This window comes from Sylvia atricapilla, chromosome 2, assembly GCF_009819655.1.
Source record: "Sylvia atricapilla isolate bSylAtr1 chromosome 2, bSylAtr1.pri, whole genome shotgun sequence".
In the NCBI taxonomy this organism is placed as follows: Eukaryota; Metazoa; Chordata; class Aves; order Passeriformes; family Sylviidae; genus Sylvia; species Sylvia atricapilla.
The window spans coordinates 33,900,458-33,921,025 of record NC_089141.1 but is presented as its reverse complement, the minus strand read 5'-3'; the positions used below and the strand labels follow the sequence as shown (position 1 = coordinate 33,921,025).

The 20,568-nt window shown below is 38.1% G+C and overlaps 1 protein-coding gene across 3 annotated transcripts in view; it reads left to right on the top strand.

The window, feature by feature from the left end:
• Nucleotides 1–20,568, top strand: part of GRM5 (glutamate metabotropic receptor 5) — a 501,144-nt gene that overhangs the window by 223,420 nt on the left and 257,156 nt on the right. For 2 of the 3 annotated variants that reach the window (XM_066341299.1, XM_066341301.1), the window contains one exon: nucleotides 4,461–12,611. In XM_066341299.1, coding sequence (XP_066197396.1) covers nucleotides 4,461–5,283 — 823 coding nt within the window. In that variant the 3' untranslated portion in view covers nucleotides 5,284–12,611. Of the gene's footprint in view, nucleotides 1–4,460; nucleotides 12,612–20,568 lie in introns of those variants that run through there. The other variant, XR_010746100.1, reaches the window with a different exon arrangement.

Below are 20,568 nucleotides of genomic sequence, written 5' to 3'. Positions count from 1 at the left end.
GTCAAAGATATTAAGAGAACAAGTGACTTATTTTCAAATTGCATATGCTTTCATTAACTGTCCCCAGTACCAGTCCCTAGGCATTTAGCATCAGAATTAATTTTAGCAGCTCTGGGTAATTAATGACAATGGCACCCTTTTTAAAACATGAGAGTTTTCAGTTACTGTGTCTGTAAATTCCTTTTCCTGTTTTTCATTTCTTCTGCATTTTGAAGTACCTTACAAAACAATTTTGCTTCACTAACACCTGGCTAAAGAAACACTTGTGGCAGACCAATGCACCATCTCATAAATAATCATACCACAGAGGAAAAAATACTGCAACAAAACTTCTACTACCTCAACCAAAATAAAAGGCAAAGTGATCCATTATAGACAGTTAAAAGATATTTGTAAAGGGAGGGGGATATTATTTGAACACCCAAATGTATAAAAATCAGTTAATACCTCTCATGAGCAGAAGAAAATCCTTAAAGACAAAACTCAAGTGTCTCTAAAGAGATTCATTAATGGGAAAACAATGAGAAACAGAACACATTGTTATTCTGTCATCAAGTGGACAAATGTAGAAGAAATATTTGAAATATCAGCTACTTCAAAAGTTCTCTCATTTATTCCAATTTCATTTCTTGTACATACTATGTAAGTCTAGCAGGCAGGGGAAAAGCCAATCTATCAAAATCAAAGCGGCTTTTAGTAAAGATGATGGAGAAATAATTACTGTCTGGTTCTCAGGAAATCTCTCTTCTGCATAAAGCTGAACTAATTAACCTCTAGCAAAAGAAATTAAAAACAAACAAAAAAATGTGCTTAAAAAGTCTTTGTTTTACAAGAAAAAAAAAAGGAAAAAAAAAAAGTTAACATTTTGGTATCACTGATTGAAGTCTGCTGCGGTCTCCTCTGCTCTATGCAGTGCAATGTGCCAGCAGAAGAGCAGACTAGGGTAGAAAAATCAGTATTCAGCCAAACTTTGTAGTGGAATTCCTTTGGGAGTTCAAAAGTGTAATTTTTCTGTTTTCAACTGATGGAGCCAAAATCTGTTTAGAAGAAAAATCTAAAATTTCACTATCCTAAAGTTTCCCATCATTGAAGAGTCAAGGCACAGCTGGGCATAGTAAAAGTAAACAATTCCATTTCTACTCTATGTCTGTGATTTATCTTTATTTCTCTATTTTTAAGTTGTGAGCATTGCATGGTTTCCAGTTAACTTGACAGAGCACCAATCAATATGCAGTTAGAGCAGGGTCCTAAAGTGTAATCACAGCAATTTATCCACAACCCAGTTTCACGCCAATATAAGAAAACAAGTGGTGCTCCTTTCACAGAGGCAATAAATGATTGCACACTTCAGTCCAGTGTTGACTTCTGAGTAAGTAAGTGCAACATGATAAAGCATAGGATACATTTTGGACACAGAAATTCTTTAGCAGGCTCACTCGTTACTGAAAAATTATAGAATTAAGAAGGTTGGAAAAGACCTCTGAGATCATCAAGTGTAAATGTATGCCCAACACCACTATGTTCACCACCAAAATAAGTGCCCAAGTGCCACATCCAAATGTGTTTTGAATGCTCCCAGGGATGTTGATTCTACCACTTCCTTGCGCAGCTCATTCCAATGCCCCACCACCTGTTCAGTGAATGGTGTTTATATCCTATTCACTTTTTAATATCAAGCAATTTGCAATCAATAATGGTCAAGTCTTTCAGACTTTTGAACAAAATTTACATTAAACAGACAGTGGGTCTCCTTCAGAGCCCTAGGATTAACATGAGAGCCACAAGCACAGATTATTCTTGGGCAGAGTACAAAAAAAGTGAGTGTATCAGCCAAGATTGACCCAAACCCAAACTGAGATTCTGGGAGGCCGGTGACTTGCTTCACTGAAGATTTAAATGTTCGCTATCTTTGGCAAGGGTTCAATGCAATCTCAGATTTCATCCTTTCCCTAGGTTTTTCAGCCTCATATCCCTCCTTAATTATTGTCTCCTTAACTGTGACAAGGGAGGGAGTAGCATGTTGCCTTCACAAAGTCTTATAAACTGATCTTCAAGACATGAAAATATCTACATGCATTTAGTACTCTTTTAAAGGGTTTGAACATCTGTACTAAGCCAGTGCTTGAAGTCAGGAGGGTTGCTAGAATATACCACTTTCTGTGGGCAAGTATTTCTATTTGCATTGACTAATCCTTCATGGTAATGGCATTTATTTCGACCCTGTGGCAGGCAGGTCTGTCACAGGTCCTTCTAAGACCTCACAAGGAGGGCTTCCAGGACTGGATATGGGTCCTCTCTTTCTACCTGATCAAAGTTACAAGTGCCATTCTCCCTCCTGATCTAGGTCAAACACCTGGGACAAGGTCTCATTGTCACCATTCTGGACCTAGACGCAAGATCTCATCTTCCAAACAAACAGATTTATGCTCATGCTGCTGTCACTGAGCTCCCACTGAGCTCAGGACTCAGCATGACTAGTGAGCCAGGGCTCTCAAACAGTTCTCAACACCCACAGAGTATGTGTTGCAAGGAAAAAAGTGCATGGTCCTCAAAGGGAACAGTTTTACTCTGCAGGACATTGGTGTCAACTCCTACTCAGTCCAGAAGTGGACCCACAGAGATTCAAAGTGTCAAAGTGAGCAGTTCTACAGAAAAAGTTTGCTTTTCCTCCTTGCCCTAATTGCAGTACAGCAGATGGAAGGGATTGTCTGAACAGCCAGGTACAAGCCACCAGCTGTTTTGCCTGGCATTTTGGGGGTAGGGGCCTAACAGCCAACTTCCAAGATAATATCCTGGTGACCATTGCAGCAAAGGGGTGTACCCACATGTACTTATACAGATCATTTCCCAGTCCTCCCTCTCTTAAAGTACCCATTGTCTTACATTGTGTGTGTCTACTGGATTCTGTCGTGCTGCTGTTGAAAGGGAAATCTGTTGGCATGTGTTGTGTTACATGATCAATCATAATTTCATGTAACATAACCACAGATGTGAACCCACCAGGAGGTTTGGTTTTACACTCAACATGCATTTTTTTTTCTTTAGATGTTCAGAAGAGCTATTAAATTGATATTTTAAGGGAAGCCTCCACATGAAGGCTGGTATAAAGTCAACTGTATTTAGTAAAGTATGTGCTTTGCAAACGGCTATGCTGCAGGCTAACATGTGAGGATATTTATTGCAAATCTAAAAAGCAAACAAAAAAACAATTTTGCAATAATCTGTCTGGGTCTCCAGTGTTGTCTTTTCAAAAATCCTAAATGGCTACAGCAAGTATTTTGGAAACCAAAACAAATTGTCTAAAGTTTGACACATTTTATATATAATCATGTTTATTTGTATGTGTAGCCTGTTTTTCCTGTTAACATCATTTCAGAGTCATTGTCTGTTTCAGCTAAGAAATATTTCTAATATCTTCCTTATTTCCAAGAACTATATATTAGTGTATGTGCGAACACCAGCTCATCAGACTGAGGAAGATGTAAAAGGAAATACTATGTGTTTATAAGGGCCACAGCTGGTTTTTCTTAGGTATCAAGAGGTGACAAACAAGTAACTTTGATAAAGAGCATGACAGGATCTAAAGAGAATTTACCCTCAGAGGACTCGTTTTGCAGAAAAGTGGAGCAAAATGTTTATTGCTGTCTCCAAAGTCATGCCACCATGAGGAGCTACTTGTAAAGCTTGTCTGGTATTTCTTTCCTACTAGGAACATAGTTTCATTCTCTGAGCTGACCTGCAATATGGAAAAAAAAAAAATTCTTTAATTTAGTGGCAGGTAGCTAGCCAAGTACCTTGATGAAGAAATTGCCCGCTAACTACAACCAGTACAGACCCTTTCTGTGAATTGCTCCAATGCTTCCAAATAGTGAGACATAAACATCCCCAGCCTTCACATATTGTGCTTCTTTATCATCTCTCAGTCTACAATCCCTACCCCATACCAGGAATCCATGTTCAGAACACTATATCAAGCTGAAAGCTCCCCAGCCAGCCCACACACCTGCCCCTGCACTCTAGCCAGGCCAAGTCTCTTACTTCTTCAAGTATTTAATTCTTCCTCCCTTCTCTTTGCATCCCTCAGTCCCACAGGCCCCCTTCCTGACACCAGTCCAACAGAAGGGAAGCCATCAGCTGCTCTCTCCCTCAGGATGGACACTGCCTATGTCCCCAGGGCCTCAACAGAAGAGTCAGCAGTGGCCACAAGCCAGCACAGGACAGGTGATGGCTGAGTGCACAACTGGCCTGTGAAATGAGCTGACACGCTGCTTGTTTTCCTAGAACATACAAGTGTACCCATGATAGGTATAGATATATTGCAATAAATAGATATAGATGAAATTACAGTCAGCTTTATGGTGAATATAAACTCTGAAATACCATATACCCTTGATATAGGTACAGCAATTACATTTTTAATTTTGTTGCGAGTTACCATCCTATCTCATTTGTGCTTACAGCTCTAATGGGAAATCCGTTTCCTGGGCCCAGAACGAGAAAAGCAGCCGAGGAGCACACCTTTGGCAGCGGTTGTCAGTCCACATCAACAAAAAAGAGAACCCCAACCAAACTGCAGTGATCAAGCCTTTTTCTAAAAGCACAGATAGTAGCCGACACAGTAGCAGCGCTACATTTCCCGAGGCTAGTGCCAAAACGCTTTATGATGTTTCGGAAGCTGAAGAGCAATACCCAGCTCAGTACCGACCACAGACTCCCTCACCAATCAGCACTTTGAGCCACAGAACTGCCTCTGTCAGCCGAACAGAAGATGAAGCCCCTACCTTCCAGTCAGAGCCTCCTCAGCGGAGTAGCTCCTCTCAAGGCTCTCTCATGGAGCAGATCAGTAGTGTTGTCACTCGCTTCACTGCCAATATCAGTGAGCTGAACTCTATGATGCTTTCAACACCTACTCCAGGGACAATGGGGGCTGCTCCTCTGTGCTCTTCATACCTGATTCCACGGGAAATCCAGCTCCCTACAACAATGACCACACTTGCAGAGATCCAACCGCTTCCTGCCATTGAAGTCAATGGCTCTTCACAGCCTGCTAGGAAACCTTCAAATGACAGCATCAAAGAAGGCACTTCAGAGACCCCAACAGCCAAGCAAGACCTGGAGGAGTTGGTGGCTTTAACTCCTCCTTCTCCTTTTAGAGACTCCATTGATTCTGGAAGTGCATCTCCCAGCTCTCCAGCTTCTGAATCAGCTCTCTGTATTCCTTCCTCCCCCAAATATGACACACTTCTCATCAGAGATTATACTCAAAGTTCTTCTTCGCTGTGAATGTAGTTCAAGATGATGTTGGATCTCAACAACTATGAGCAAGTAGTGAGAGGACAGCCAAGTCTTCAAGATCTCCAGTGTTTACGCAGACAGAGTGAGAGGTATTGAGTCATCTTGTGAGAAATGGAAGGAAAGAAGAGGAATCACTTGAGAGGTGGAAACATCAGATTAATTATGCTGATTTAAAGACAAAATGACTCTTGGCAGATTATCGTGGCCTTAAAAAAACATGGGCTTTTCAGAAACACTGAATCTATTTTTGAGGGCTTATAAGGAGTCTGTTAATCCAGTTACATACCAAGTGCTTTGCTTTAGTATTACAATGAACTGTGTGTACAATATAGGGGACGGGGTGGGGGGGAACTAGATTGTAAACAAGTGTACAATGGTTTGTTTGTTTACTCTGATCCCTAACCCAGAAGTGAACCTTGATCTTTTATCAAGAATAGAAGACCAAACGTTGAATGTACATTTTCTAACAGACTCAAATCTGGGACCAACCTGTCAAGCTTTCTTTCTTTCTTTTTCTATGAAGATCTCAAAAAGCAGTAATATATGTTCAAAAACTATGAAACTTTTTGCTGAAGAATATTGTGTCTGTGATACGTTACGCGTGGATAACACTAAGCTGAGGCTTTGCAGTGAGTGACTGCAATATGGAGGGCTTTACAAGTGACTTCTCAACCTACGCATTTGTTTATGAAATTCTCTTCTATCAGTATCAAAAGTTCAATTTGTTAACATTGGATTCACCTTCACAACGACAAACTCCAAGGAAGATTTCCTAACTATTTCACCATGTTGCCAACTAATAATGAAGTAGCAAAAAATATTTTCTGGAGTACTGTTTTGTAATTCCCTTATCAGGGCAAGTTATTGAGATGAATATTCTCTTTCTAGCAGCACTACCAAGCTATATTATAGCTGCACTCCCTACTGAAATTAACACATTTTTATGGGCATCCTCATGATAATGTTACCAGTTAAAATATTTACTCAGATTCTCATCTTTGCTTGTAACAAACAGGTAAACGCCCTAAGGATTTTCTCCATCCTTTGAATGACAGAATTCTAGGAGACCAATTTGGATTATGACGAATGCTAACTGTCAGTGGGAAAGGTTGGCACAATCATAATTAATATATATATATAGGGAAAAAACCCTGTGTCAAAGTCTGCTTAGAGGTGATTAAGCTACTCTTCAATAAGCAACAATTTTAAACTTTGTTTTGCTGCTGATGCCTTGCAGCTACGAACAGTGACAAAAAAAACACATTCAAAGCAATACAGAGTAAAGGTTAAGACAAAGGAGACCTAATGAGATATGAACCAACAGAATCTTTGTTTCTTGGTAACTGACAGAAGAAACAAGGGGATTCCTCAATTTTTTTTTTTTCCTATATCAAGGTAGTACAATTTAGTGCACTTCATACGGTCACAGCACTTTTTTAATACAGGCAGGGAAGAGTTTTAAAGTTTGAATAGTAGCTAAATAATTTTTGATAGGTGTAGTTACATAGAACTTGTAAGTCAGACCCTAAACGCACACTGTATTGGCTCTCTTCTTCATGACATAGCTGTCCTCAGGTGCCAAACTTTATAGGTTTATTTTAATGACGGATAGCATGAAGTGATGAGTAATGTACTTCAATTCAAAGTTGAGTTGATGTAGCCTTACATAGAAGACAGCCTCAAGGAAGGGAGCCTTGAAATAAGGCTGCTATATTTTATTTTCAAAACCTTTAGATCTTGTTTCCTCAAAGATAACAAATATTTTGTAATCAAAATTCATACCTCCTTTTTCTCCCCTATGTTCAAAATAAATATTTGATCAAACAAGAAAAAGATGAAAGCACACTCACATATTTTAGCAAAGAGCATTTTCTATTCCTTTGGGATGCTTATTTCACTATTATGTGTTGCACCCCAATTGCTGCTCAACAACATTTAAAACCGAAAGTAATAGATGACTGAATCCAGACCAGCACCTCACAGAGATACTCTAGTAACTCTAAAGACAGGCAATGTTATCCAATGCAGTCTGGGCATGCTTGTCTTGTCAGGTACAGTCATTTATCAGCTTTGCCTATAGCATGAACAGGCAGGTCACAAAACAAGTCTCCTCCATGCCTTACACTAAGGCATGACTGAAGGTCCTTGTTGCCCATACGCAGCTCTTGCCTCCTCGCACGAGTGATCAGCACAGACCTAGCTAGGTCTGTGCAACTGCACGGTTCTCAGACTAGAGCTCAGTTTTGCCCTCTTGTTTCACAGTACTAGCATGTCTCATCATTCTCTAGCTGTCCATGCTTTCAGAAGAAAGCATGTTCTGTCACAGGTTACAACCCACATTTAAGAGAAAAGCATGCCCAATCAGTCTGTGATAGAAACATTCTTATTAGGGGAGTTTAGACCACTTAAATGTTGTTTGTGGAAGACTTATATGATAATATTTGTCTCCCATCAGTGCAATATTGTTTTAATATAAACAGAGTGTACTGAGATAATTAATGTGAATTTCGGAGGGATTCTATTACTACCTGTTCTCTTATACTTCAAACTATTGACCAATGTTCTTACAAGAACATCCTCCACCTTGATCTTTCCCTAGAATTTAGGTTCCCTGTAGTCTTTTCTTATGGTGGTGGACAATTAATATAATTGTATTCCTGCTGAAATCTGTAGGTTTGACTGCACTGTGAAATAATCAGCAGTGGAAATAAGGATTATACAGACAAAAAAACCCTTTCCTTAAATACAAAACTAGTGTAAAGGAGTGAAAAATAGGAACTGTCAAGCTCAGTATAAATATACCTCTTCTGCTCTCAAACTGCACCATCCTGGCCATAACTATTGCTCAGAGCTTCCTGACAATGTTCATGTATATTGTCATGGCAATATGGGTATGAGGGTGCACCGTGTGCCCTGAATGCATGTTTTAAGAGCCTAAAACCCTGATGTTGTGCAACTCAAATTTTAAACACTTTTGTTCACTTTTACTTTCAGTAGAGTCATCTATCTTTTGCATATCTATCAGCCACAGCACAAATTTTATATGCACAAGGAACCATGGATGAACCCTGCTGAGATAGTACCGTCTTGGAGTCAGTCTATCTTCAATGAAAGATGGGCAACCTTAGAGGCATTTAAAGAAGGCAGAATCCACTTTAATTGTGCAGACTGGAGTGCATTAACATAATTTTTTATTATGTTTTTGAATTTCAACAAAGGGGGGAAAGGTTTTTGTGGAGAAGACGGAAAAAATGGTGTAATGCCTGTAGTAATAATCCAAATGACCCCAGTGGGAGATTTGAAAGACTGGAAGGTTCCTTGGGTGAAGCCAATGGGTTTGACATAAGAGAAGAAAAATATGAATGACTGACATCATGACTTCATTATGCTGTTTGTATGCAAGTCTCTGTTTAGGACATTAATATAGAATGGCAAAGGTTTTCAGACATAAATGCAAAAGTTACAATCATGAACACTTTTCAATCTAACTAAAGAATGTGCAAGTACCAACTGAATGGCTTGAAATTTGCCTTCCAATTTAGTGCTGCTGCCACAAAGGGAATTAAAGGATTTGAAACTACTGTCATTCTTGACCACAGGGACCTCAAAAAAATCTATTTCTTTTCTGCTTGAGGCCAACCCTAAAGAGTGATGGTATAATCACCTCTGGATCTGTGCTTTTGAAATAAAGTGAGTCACTCTGGCAGGCCAGTTGGGAAGAAGTCTTTGCAATACTAAAGAACTGTATTTTTAAATTGTCTGTGAAGAATGATTGCATGACTTTGAAGATGTGCTTCCCTGTACTTTTATCTGAACATTTGGTGCCTAGACTCATGCAGATACCTTTAGACCAAACATTTTTAGACCACAGTCCACAAATCACTTGTTGATGTTTTATGGGAGCCTGGCTGATCACAAGGTGCTGGCTTCTTCCATTTATTTCCAGATACAAAAGTGAGATAAAAACTAAATGCTAATTAAAAAACTGTTACAAGTTTTAAAAGAAAAACAAAGTTATGTTAGTTTGCTTGGATGTTTATTCACTTGCTGTGTTTGTAAAAGGTAAATTTTTGTTAAAAACAGAGAATAAGATATCAAAAGAGAGTAAAAGGGAAGGTCAATACATGACTCTCACTCTGGATGATAGAGGAGTTCCTATGCTAATGTTTTCTTTACCGTGCAAGATCAAATTGAACGACAGCATAGCTGTGGGTGTAAGTTCTGTGAAGGAAAGTGTTCAACCTTGTTATTCTGCGTAATACATTGTTTATGAGGTGAGGGGATAAGAGATAACAGCAACAGACAGCATAAGAAAGAGTCAGTTCCTTAGGGAAATCAGAGCACTATGCTCAGGACTAATAATGTGACCACAAATTTTTTATTGTATTGGAGACCAGTGTCAGAGTTGACCCCTAAAAAAAGACTTTGGAGCCTAAAGTTAGCATTTCAGTAGAATTTAATACCTACATTTTTAAACTCAATATTAAAACAATTATTCAAATGCCACCTTACTCCAGCATCTAGCATAGTATGTCTGTGTGTGCTCAAAATAAACCTGATCATCACACGTCTAAAGATCTTTGTACCTAACTCATGTTAAAACCCATCAGGGATGCAGAAAACACCAGTTCCTATGTTAAATCCCTGCGTATCCCACAAGAGAGTACACAGACTTCACAGTACAGATTCCTGGGTGCAAAGTGCTCTAATGACTCAGCGTTGGGATGCCCTCTGTTCATTTCCCTAAGGTAATGAGGACAGGACAGGAACAAATTCAGGAGCATTGCAGTGAAAAAGGAACAGTGCAATCTGATAAGACATACACTGAATAAAATTCGAGATTATATATGACTATTTAATATAAAATACTTAAATCTCTGTAGCAGAGACAAGGTATCTTAAGGTATTCCAAAGAAGTAGAGGCAACCTTTTGTCTGTGCTGCATATTGGCTAAAAAAAAGTTAAATGCTTCCCTGAAAAGTGTTTAAGGGACAGGAGAGAAGGATGTGCCCTTAGATAACTTTTTATCTGAAGAAATCTTGTCTTCCATCTGAAGTTCTCAGACCGCATCATGGGAAGAAGAGAGTTAGTCTCCTTGGAGAGGTGCAGGAATTAAATTTGAGGTTCCTACTTCTCTGAGACTGTAGAAAAAGGAATTTATTTCATTTTTCTCCAGTCACCTTTTACAAAGGTGACCTGGTCCATCTTTGAAACAAAATGTATAATTGTCTCCAAAAATTGAACCTAGTGGAAAATTAGCATTTTCTGCACATTGCATTTCCATACTGGCTCGAAAAGAGTATTCCTAGACATGTCTTTCCTTGTTTTGTTTTCTTGGGCACTAACTCTTCTCACAAACTCCACAGAAAGCTTAGATATTTAACAAAAGGTCCTGACCTCCAAACTAGAGAAAAAAACCTGTGTATTACACTGAATAATTTTAAGAGTACTGAAGTCCTTTGTTGGCAATGGCCCTTAATCTACTGGAGTCAATGGAATCATTCCAGATTATTATCCATAGGAAGATAATCAAAGTTGGATAGTGGCCACTGAAGTCTAGATTTTGACTATTTGTTCTGCAGAGAATGAGAATGACAGGATATTCTTCCCACTCTCTTTTGAATCAAACAGCAGATGGATTTTATTAGGTTTATTCCTGAAGCTAGGCTTGGTGCATAGATGTTTCCTACCATTAATCAGTCCTACTCTGTCTGGTATCCCAATGGGAAAGTCATCCTCTAACTAAATGTGTTAAGGGATATTAGTGAACATGTTGAAAAATACCCAAGCAGTCGGTTTTCTAGCAGTTTAATGAATCTCCAAAAATGAAGTCAATACTTTCCATGAACAAGAAAATCATTCATCTGCTATCCATTTCAGTGTGCACTTCACTTAGTATAGACTGGAGTTGAATTACCTGAATTCACTTTTTCTTCCTTTATTATTATATTCTCAGTTCAAATATCTCCAATTGCCACTTACAATTTTATACTGTGAAAAGGAAAAGAGATACAGGCCAGTGAAGCATAAAGGTAAGTAGAAAATTCATCTGGGTGATGAATTGCTGTATATGGCTGGTTTTGTCTCACCTGAGCAATGACGGTACTAACAAACAATAAACATTAAGTCACTCCGATCTGCCAAATGGGAACAAATATACTATGTATATTACATGTACTAATAGGATTATATGGCAGCTGCTGGTGGTATTTGTAATTAGAAATCTATATAGAATATAGATGTTTTAGAAAGATGGTGCCAATTCCAAAAGATTTATGTGGGCTACAAGTGCTTGTAATTACTTTTTTTTTTAATTTGCTAATAACTTATGAAGAACTGGTTTCAAACATTCTGTGACCGTTTGTTCTTTTTTATGTTGTTGCTGCTTATACTATTAAAACATAGAGAATGTAAAGTTATTATTTTGATGTGAACTGAAAATGATTTTTCATAAAATTTAACATTTTTATCAGCTTTGGTTTGCTTTCTACCTGTACAAATGTAATTTATTTTAGCATTGAAGAATACACTTGCTTGTTTCTCAGTTGTCTACATCATGTTATAATTGGTGTTTATGTAGAGTCAGGTACTTTTTGAACAGTATTAAAAAGAATCTGTGATATGACTGAAAACTGGATTTTTTTTTCTCCAAAACACAGCTATGTTTTCAGGGCATTTTTCTACAAACCAGGTATGCCCATACACAAACTCTTGAATTACAATCTTTTTCTCCCTTTTACTCCTCCCTCTCTGTTGCTTTAAAGGATTAACTTAGCATTAATGGTATTACAGTTACATAACATTCTAGTATAGTTCGATCTTTGTCTTTTGAAGGACACACAGTCTCATTGATGAGGTTCATATAGACTTGAGAGAAAATAGTAAAATAATCTAGTCTTGAGCAACAGAAGACAAAATTGTTCAACTTGGAATCATATACCAAAATATTATTTGCATAGAAGTTGTAAGAAACTACTTTATTCCTACAATTGTAGGTGTACACATCTAAACTTGAACTAAAAAAAAAAAAAAAACCAAAATCAGAGAAAATTTTTATATCCTTTAACAATTTGGTTTCTAGGATTCTGTCTTTGTTACCACTAGGAGTAAATGCTTTTTCTCGGGTCTGGCTACATTCTGTTTCCAGCCAATAGATTTTTTTTATACTTTCCCTGCTAAATGCTGAAAGCAAACAAACAACCCCTGTCCATCAACTAAGTCACTACTCAATAAACCCCAATCCATGTAAAAAAAACAACCAAAAGACCCCCCCACAAAACCAAATCAAACCAACCAACCAACCAAACAAACAAAAAAACCAACCAAACAACCAAGTAAACAACAAATAAACCCCACAGAAAAAAGCCAACTTTCTAGTTTGGTTATCTCCCTCATGTTCTAAAATCTGGGGTTTGCAATAGTCCTAATATTCTAACATAGACTGGCATGAATTTGGAAGAATTGCACTGTATGCAGTGAAATTCAGAGTATGAACTGCAGCACTCAGATAGAAAAAACCCTATTACACACATTATTTTCTAAGCACATCTCTTGAGATACTGCTGGATCAGTTTATTTGCTGTTGACAAATTAAGGAGAAAATTCATAACACAATAGTAGGTAAAGTGCCCAACTCCAGCTAAAAAACAATGTAAATTCCCATCAGGTATTTGAACTACCTAAAATTCTGCAACCCAAAGTAAATTCTTTCATTGTTGAAATCCACAGCAACTGATTCAGTGAAATATACAGCTTTAGGTGAAGAATATTTTACCAAAAGAAGCATTGCAACTACATTAAAATTTGAAGATAAAGACTTTGACAACCCTATGCAACATCTTGTTTCATTGCAGAATATTTTTTAAAGCAGTCTCTGGAACAATTGATCAAATTTGTTTCATTTGAAAGAACAGTTTATTTATGCCATGCTCCGTGACCACCTCTCAGCCCTTTTTCTTCTAAGTTTCTGTTATCACTACAGAATGATGACATTTAAAAACTAATAAACTAATAATTCTCATTCTAGATTAAATCACAAATCAATGTTTACACTGATTAAAAAGAGAGGGGTACAATTCCATAAAACACTTTCAGAAATATCATGGCAATTAGTAATTAGAAAAGCAAAAGCTCAATTTCTTAAAATGTCTGGAGTCCAATTTCTCTGTCTGGAGCTTTATCTTTCTTTCATCTTTGCTCCATAGTTGCTATTTGATACCAGAGAAGCCTTACTGCCAGTCCTGTCCTCCCCAGCTAAACTAATACATGGACTGGGTGCTCCTTTCCTTCTCATGTCTTCCGTCTGCTCACAGAACATTGGGAAAAGGGCTCGAATTTTAAGAACTGCAACCCTCCTTTGTATCTGCTCAAGGACTATTTAATAAATTTGTTTTCCTATTGTAGTTTAAGACCAAATCACAGTGGAGTTCATGAGGCATTTATTACTGCAAAAGAAATGGAAGAGCTTTCCTTTACATGTACAGAGACATTTGTTGTGTATCTACTTTTTTTTCAAGGCAGTAGTTTCAAATCATCATATGCTTTAATTTGTTTGTGTAAACCAAGTCTTACAATTTAGTCAATTTTTTTAGATTAAGACAAAGCAATCAGCATGCTCACTATGATTTTTTTTAACGGGATTCAAAACTTACCTCCACATAACTTACTATATTTAACATTTTCCCAAAGATCAGCAAATTAAACACTCACATATGTGTCATAGAATCACTTTTTTTTTTTATTTTTTTTTGGTAAAGTCCTCTAGTACCATCAAATCCAAATGTTAACCCAGCATTGCCAAGTCCACCAGTAAATCTTATCCCCTGCCCCACATCTATGTGTATCTTTTAATATTTCCAGGGATGATGATTCCACCACATCCTGAGCAGCCGTTTCCAATGCTTGAAATGTGTTCACAAGTACACAAGTTCACAAGGAGTGAGACATCAGATTTGGGCTTCTTTGGTGAGCTGAAGAGTGGGCTCAAGTGCTTGCTGCAAGATTGGTGTGGTGTGTTACACACGCACTGTGGGCTGGTCCTTGGCTCTCAGGACAGTAATTCCCTGAACCTGATTCTCCTCTACAGATCATCTTCTGCCTAAGCACTCCTGAGGTGCTCCAGAGTTTCCATTTTGAATTGTCTTAAAGGTGTGTGTAAGCACCAAGGATGTCACTTGAATTTCAGCTTAAAAATCACTTTAACTGTGTAGACACATCACTGATGAACCCAGAGAGGCAGATGCCAAGGGGATATGGAAGCCTAAAAATCTCAGTCTAAGACTGGGAGGATAAAATTTACTTCCAAGTAGAAGATGAACACTGATGGAGACCCCAGATTTTAGGTGTCAATGTCAACATTGCGAAAGAAATGCCAGTGAGGCAAAATATGAAAAGGAGATGTCCTGTATCTATGTAGAAAGAATAAAAGCAGCATGTAGAATATTGAGAAAAATTGAGGAAGACAAATAGGGGAAAGTACACCAAAACCAAATATTCAAGACTGTATTAGAAGTGAGATACTACTGGAGGAGTAACCATGAAACTGTGAATTTAGGAAGCAATTAAAAGGTCAACACAACTCTGGAGCCCCACCTGAAAATAGACCAGTCAAAAGTGCTAAGTATCACATTGGTGTAAAGCAGGCTTTATGGATGGGAGAGCCATAAAGAGCAGGAAAGAAAAAATGTAAAGATGTTATTGAGGTCACTGGATTTCCATGCTGGTGTCATACTGAAATCCTATCACAGTTATTAACTGTGTGAAATTATATTATTTCCTGATAGATTATTTTGCCCCATTTCCTCTTCTGAGTCTTTATTTGATTACCAGAAAGATGCTGAATATTTAGATATTTGGTAAAGGAAAATCTGGCACCAAGTGAGTGCAGCAGAGCTGAAAAAACAAGGACCCACCATGCTCTTTGGTAAGACAAGGTTGGCCAGCACTGCCCCTGTTGCTGTTTCTTTTCAGCAACGGTGGAGGCTTGGTCTTCAGAACAGACAGCACGGCGTGTACATTCTGCTGGTACCGCCGGGCCAGTAACAACGCCTACACCAATATGGTAGACGGTTACGAAAGGCTTTTATTATCTCAAATATGCAGTTTATATACTCTGGGGTCTTTACTACGTCAGAGGGGTATTGCTACATTTCCTGGGTTAGAAGGGAGAATGGAAAAGTACTGGCACATGTTAGTAGGGGCTTACATTCTTGTGGTGATAGCTTATCTTTGGGGGGTTGGAGTGTTCTCTGCTCTTCCCATTACAACCGAATGTCTTCCGAGCCGCCTGTCCCTATCCAACCACATGCCCCCATGTGACTACCAAATATCAGAGAGTGCTCATCCAAACAGGATTTACCGATCATCTTAAGGCAATATAACAGGGTGCCATGACTTGTGCCACTTGCAGTTTATCCCAGCTGCCTTGCAAGTAGCCCTGGGAGGCTTGGTCCACTAGGTCACAGAATACCAGGCTTCTGGATTGCACTGCTGCTCCAAATGCGAACTGCATCTGCTCAGCCTAGGGAAAAGCATAACAATAGCTCAGTTATAACACAACATTCATTACTGAATTAAAGCTCCCAACCACAAATGAAAATCCACAGCCGAACACAGTTACAGAGAGCTCATGTCTGCTGCAAATACCCACAGAAATGAAGGAGAGCTCACTGGGCAATGACAGCTTTAGTTCAGACCAAAAGGTGCACATTTCTTGTACTATACAGCAAAACTCTGCCTGTAGTTCTGTTAGAACAGTCTGAATGCCAAAGGAAAGGAAAGAAAGCATATAAAATCACATAGAAAATACCAGCACTGCTGCTACAGATTACATGAAAATATAGGAATCACCTTTGCCTCCAATATACCTCAGTTATCTGATGACAGACCATGGAATAGTAAGTTTCTAATTTCTTCATCCTCCTTTCACTACCCCAATCATACAACAAATACACAACCCAGAAACTGACAGGGATTGTTTGGTCATCTCACTCTGCATCGACAGCAGCTGTCTTCCAAAGAGATTGGGAGATACAAGCAATGCATCAACGCTGGCTGAGAGGGAACACGAAGCCAGCTGAAGAAAGGAAAACATGTTTTACCAAACAAGGTAAAAAAGAGACTCTGATTATAGCAATATCGATCCTGAATACTTTCACCGAAAATACTGGTGATGAGTGTGAATGAGACTTATGAGTATGTAGCAGGTCAGAGTCTGAGGCAGTGTCAGGACAGCTGCCAGTGTAATACCTCATGAGTTTGTTTTTTCTTAGTATGTTTCCATAGCACAATTTTTCCAAAGACTGTGCATCTTTTGTTTACTAGAATTCTTTTTCCAAGCTTCTTTATTTGATAATTTTCAATTTTATTGGCTTTGAATTCCCCTAAAAGTTATCTACAAAAATCAGGGTATCTGAATTCCACTAAAAATCCCATTAAAACTTTTACTTGCATTACTTTAATCAATCCTTGGTAATTTTGTGTTCTTACTGCCTGTACTGGTTACACTTTTACTTAAAGAAAACCACAGAAAAACAATTCCCAGCTCTAATTAAGCGAATGGGAATTCAGCCATAGAACTACTTAAGCAGTGAGTAAGCCTGTAGTTCATTGTTAAACCCTCTCCACGCTGGAGCTGGTAACAGCCCATGTGCATCAGCAGGGGCACTGTTCCTGGCCAATAACTGCTTAAGGGGGTAATTTTCTGCAGATTGCATGTTCACAAAAATATAGCTTCTGACTAGAGCTGGACTTCTTCCTGACTAATACACTGTTTTTTCTGCATCAATTATCTTTAATACAGTTTTCCGGGAGAGTAAGTTCACTAGAATAGTCAAAGATTACATCGTGCCAGTCAATCTCTGTGTCAGGAAATGTTCCCATTAATCTTAAATTTACTAGAATAGACTGGATATTAAGCCATGCTCTCTGTTTCAGGGCTTACATTTGAAACATGAAAAGAATCAGGATAGAACACTACGTGTTCAACACAACTGGATCAAAAATGAATGATCACTATCCTGTCAAAATCTTTCTCAATTAAACAAATTTCATGTCTCATAACTTCTCTCTTGTGGGAAAGAGGGGAAGAGCTCCAGTGTAGGACTTTTTGCTTCTGCTGCTGGGATATAAAACTGCAGTCACTAGGACAACAATTGAATTTTACTCTCGTCAGGGATGACAGTGTTTTCATCACAGTTTTCAGGTCGTGGGAGGGTATTTAGCTGGGTTGAAGACATTTTAATTCCTACTACCCCTGGATCACTCATAAATACATACTTCCCTATATTTTATATGCTTTTTTTCACTGGGGGTTTTGGTACACAACTGGTCAATATGTCATTTTATACATCCTTCAGCAAATAACCATGGTTATTTTAACCATGGCATATGTACATGGTTATTATAAGTCTTACAGCACTTTGTGTTTTCCAAAGTTGTCATTTATGCAAACACTAGAATTGACCTTTTTTAATTTATGATTTTTTTTTACACTAGACAGCAGTGAAAATATTCTATTTGTTCACTGCCCTTTGTTTTCCTGTCTCTCTTGACAATTTCTTACCAGAGCAGACTGCTACCTCTGGTGCTGTATTTCTACAGCCAGTCAACTCACACTGAACAGCACCCAACAGGCAAAGTATGTGACCTGCACTCAGAACCCGGGGGTTTTTTCTCCACCCACACATCAAACAAAAAGGCACAGAATAGGTCAGATGTAATTATGGTTTGTGTGACAAGGTTTCATTCTTCAAACATTTAAGTTTGTTAGTTGTTGATTCAGACTTGACAGATAACAATAAAATTTCTGATGTTCAAGGCCACTGTGATATTATCTATAGCAACAGAGTTTGGAATTTTCAGTGGCTGGTTGTATCTGTAGCTGTATCTCTGAATCATTCTTTGTAATAAATATATTTGCATGAGTAGATACAAAAAGTCGATTTGTATTTTATGACAAAATAGTAGAGTTTTTAAAAGGACTTTTTCCTTGTTTTAGTAGTATTTTAGTACTTTTGTCTTCAAAAAGTTCCCTCAGTCATAAGGATGGAAAAGATAACAGGATTTAGCTCATTTCTCTGCAAGATCACTTCACCAATGATATCAATACACAGAGTTCCTAAGTGGTAAAACGTACTCTTTCAAACATTCCTTCCTGAACTTAAAGCTGTATCACAAGTTTAAAGCAGGTACATGGTCTGCTATGCATCAGCTAAAATACCACAACTCAGCAAGCTAATTGGTGCATGACAACCCCCCAGAAAGCAGAACAACCAAACTTCTTTATTTCTAGTATTTCTTTTAACAAGAAAAAAAAAATCTGCCTTTAAATATTCAACAGTGTGGAAAGCCAAATAATAAGCTGTCAAGGAGGAACCAAGTTCCAAATTATTGTCTGCTAAAAGGAAGAGACTTCTGTTCCATCATAAAAGAGACCAAAACATGAGGAAAAAGTATGACTAAAACGTGATATGTAACTTCTGCCTTTCTAATTCCATTAGCTGTGTTTCCACTTCTAAAAATGGCTATAACATTTTGATCTGCACTCATCTAGTTAGCACTACAAAGTCCGAGTGAAGACAGTGATAGCACTTTATGTGCTGCAACACACTGAGGTCAGCCCATGGTGGATAATTGAAGGCTGACCCCGCACACATGCTGCAAGCCACCTCTCACTCAGTGGGATTTAGCTAATTATTTCTATGACTTGTAAAAAGACGGCCCTGTTCAGTAATGGGTGAGGATTTAATGGTCAGCCTAAAAGGTCTGAAACCATCTCATCCATCCTACTTCCTCAGCACAACTACATTCAGCTTCAGCTCCCCTGGTAAAGTTTCTGACCCAGTGCAATAAATCTTATGGATAGAACCTTAGCTTTGTCATTTCTACGTTTCCTTTCTCAACTGCCACTTGCTTAAGTTTTTAGAAAAAAAAAAAAAAAAAAAAAAAAAAGCCCGTATAGAAAAACATATTCGCAAAGCTCTTCCTGAGGATTTTATTTCCGAATAGGGTTAAGTACCATTTTTATTCTGTCTAGCACAATCCTACATCCTACTTCCAAATGTCAAAAATCCCTTTGGTGAAACAAAAATGGTGCTGGCTGCCAGCTCTGTAGATTTTACTGTCTTGCCACATGAGGGATAATCTTATTATTTCTTCCTTGAACTTGCTTCATAAGGATGAAGAAAATGAAAAGCTATAAACCAAGAAATATAAAAATAAAATAAACCACACAACACATTATGGAGTAGAGAAACTTGCAAATATCAGCAATTTTTCAGGTGATACCTTTCCTTCTAGCCTGCTCAAGTCTTTTTATGCCTCATTACTTATTGGGAGCTCATTAGCTTCAGCACCTCCTCTGTGTTTCCATCAAATCTCTAATGAGATACAAGACTGTAAGTTATTTCCTCCAAATCCTTTACAAAGTCCATGCAGAACAAAGAATTTAATTTATTCCAAATTTTAGGCAGCACAGTTAAGATCTCTTCTCTAACCCAAATAAATCAATAACACTTTGGCTCTTTTTGGTTGCTTGGAGCCAGCTAAAAATTATCACTGAATGCCCGACTAAAGGAGCAGATTTTTTCCCATTACATACTACTAGAGCTGGCAATTTAAACTTTACAAAGGAATACAGAAAAATCCTGTTAAAAAGGCTATATCCTGATCAGCAGCTGCTATGTCTCCCTTTCATCCCCTTTTAGCTACTGTGATTGGTTTTGTGTACTGGAAATACTGTCATTACCATTTCACAATTGAATAAATACTCCAGTTTCAATGCAAACACATATATGGGTGGTTGGATCTTGGTAGATGTATTGCTTACCCATAGAATCATAGAAGTATTTAGTTTGAGAAAGAAATCTGAGATCATCAAGTCCTAACATTAACCCAGCACTGTCAAGGCCCATACTTAAACCATATGTGTAAGTGCCCTATCTGTCTGTTTTTAGAACACTTCCAGGCATGGTGATTCTACTATTTACCTGGGAAGCCTGTTCCAAATCCTGATTCCCACTTTCATTGAAGAAATTTTTCCTAACATCCAATCTAGACCTCTCCTGGCAGAACTTGAGGCCATTTATTTCCTCTCATCCTATCCCTCGTTACTTGAGATAAGAGACTGACTCCCACCTCACTACAACTTCCTTTCAGGTTTTTGTAGAGAGCAGTAAGGTTACTTCTACCATTATTCATCTATGTACTCTTATTATGTGTCATCTAAATGGTCCAGAAATTAAAATCATAAAAACCAAACTTCTAAAAACTTTG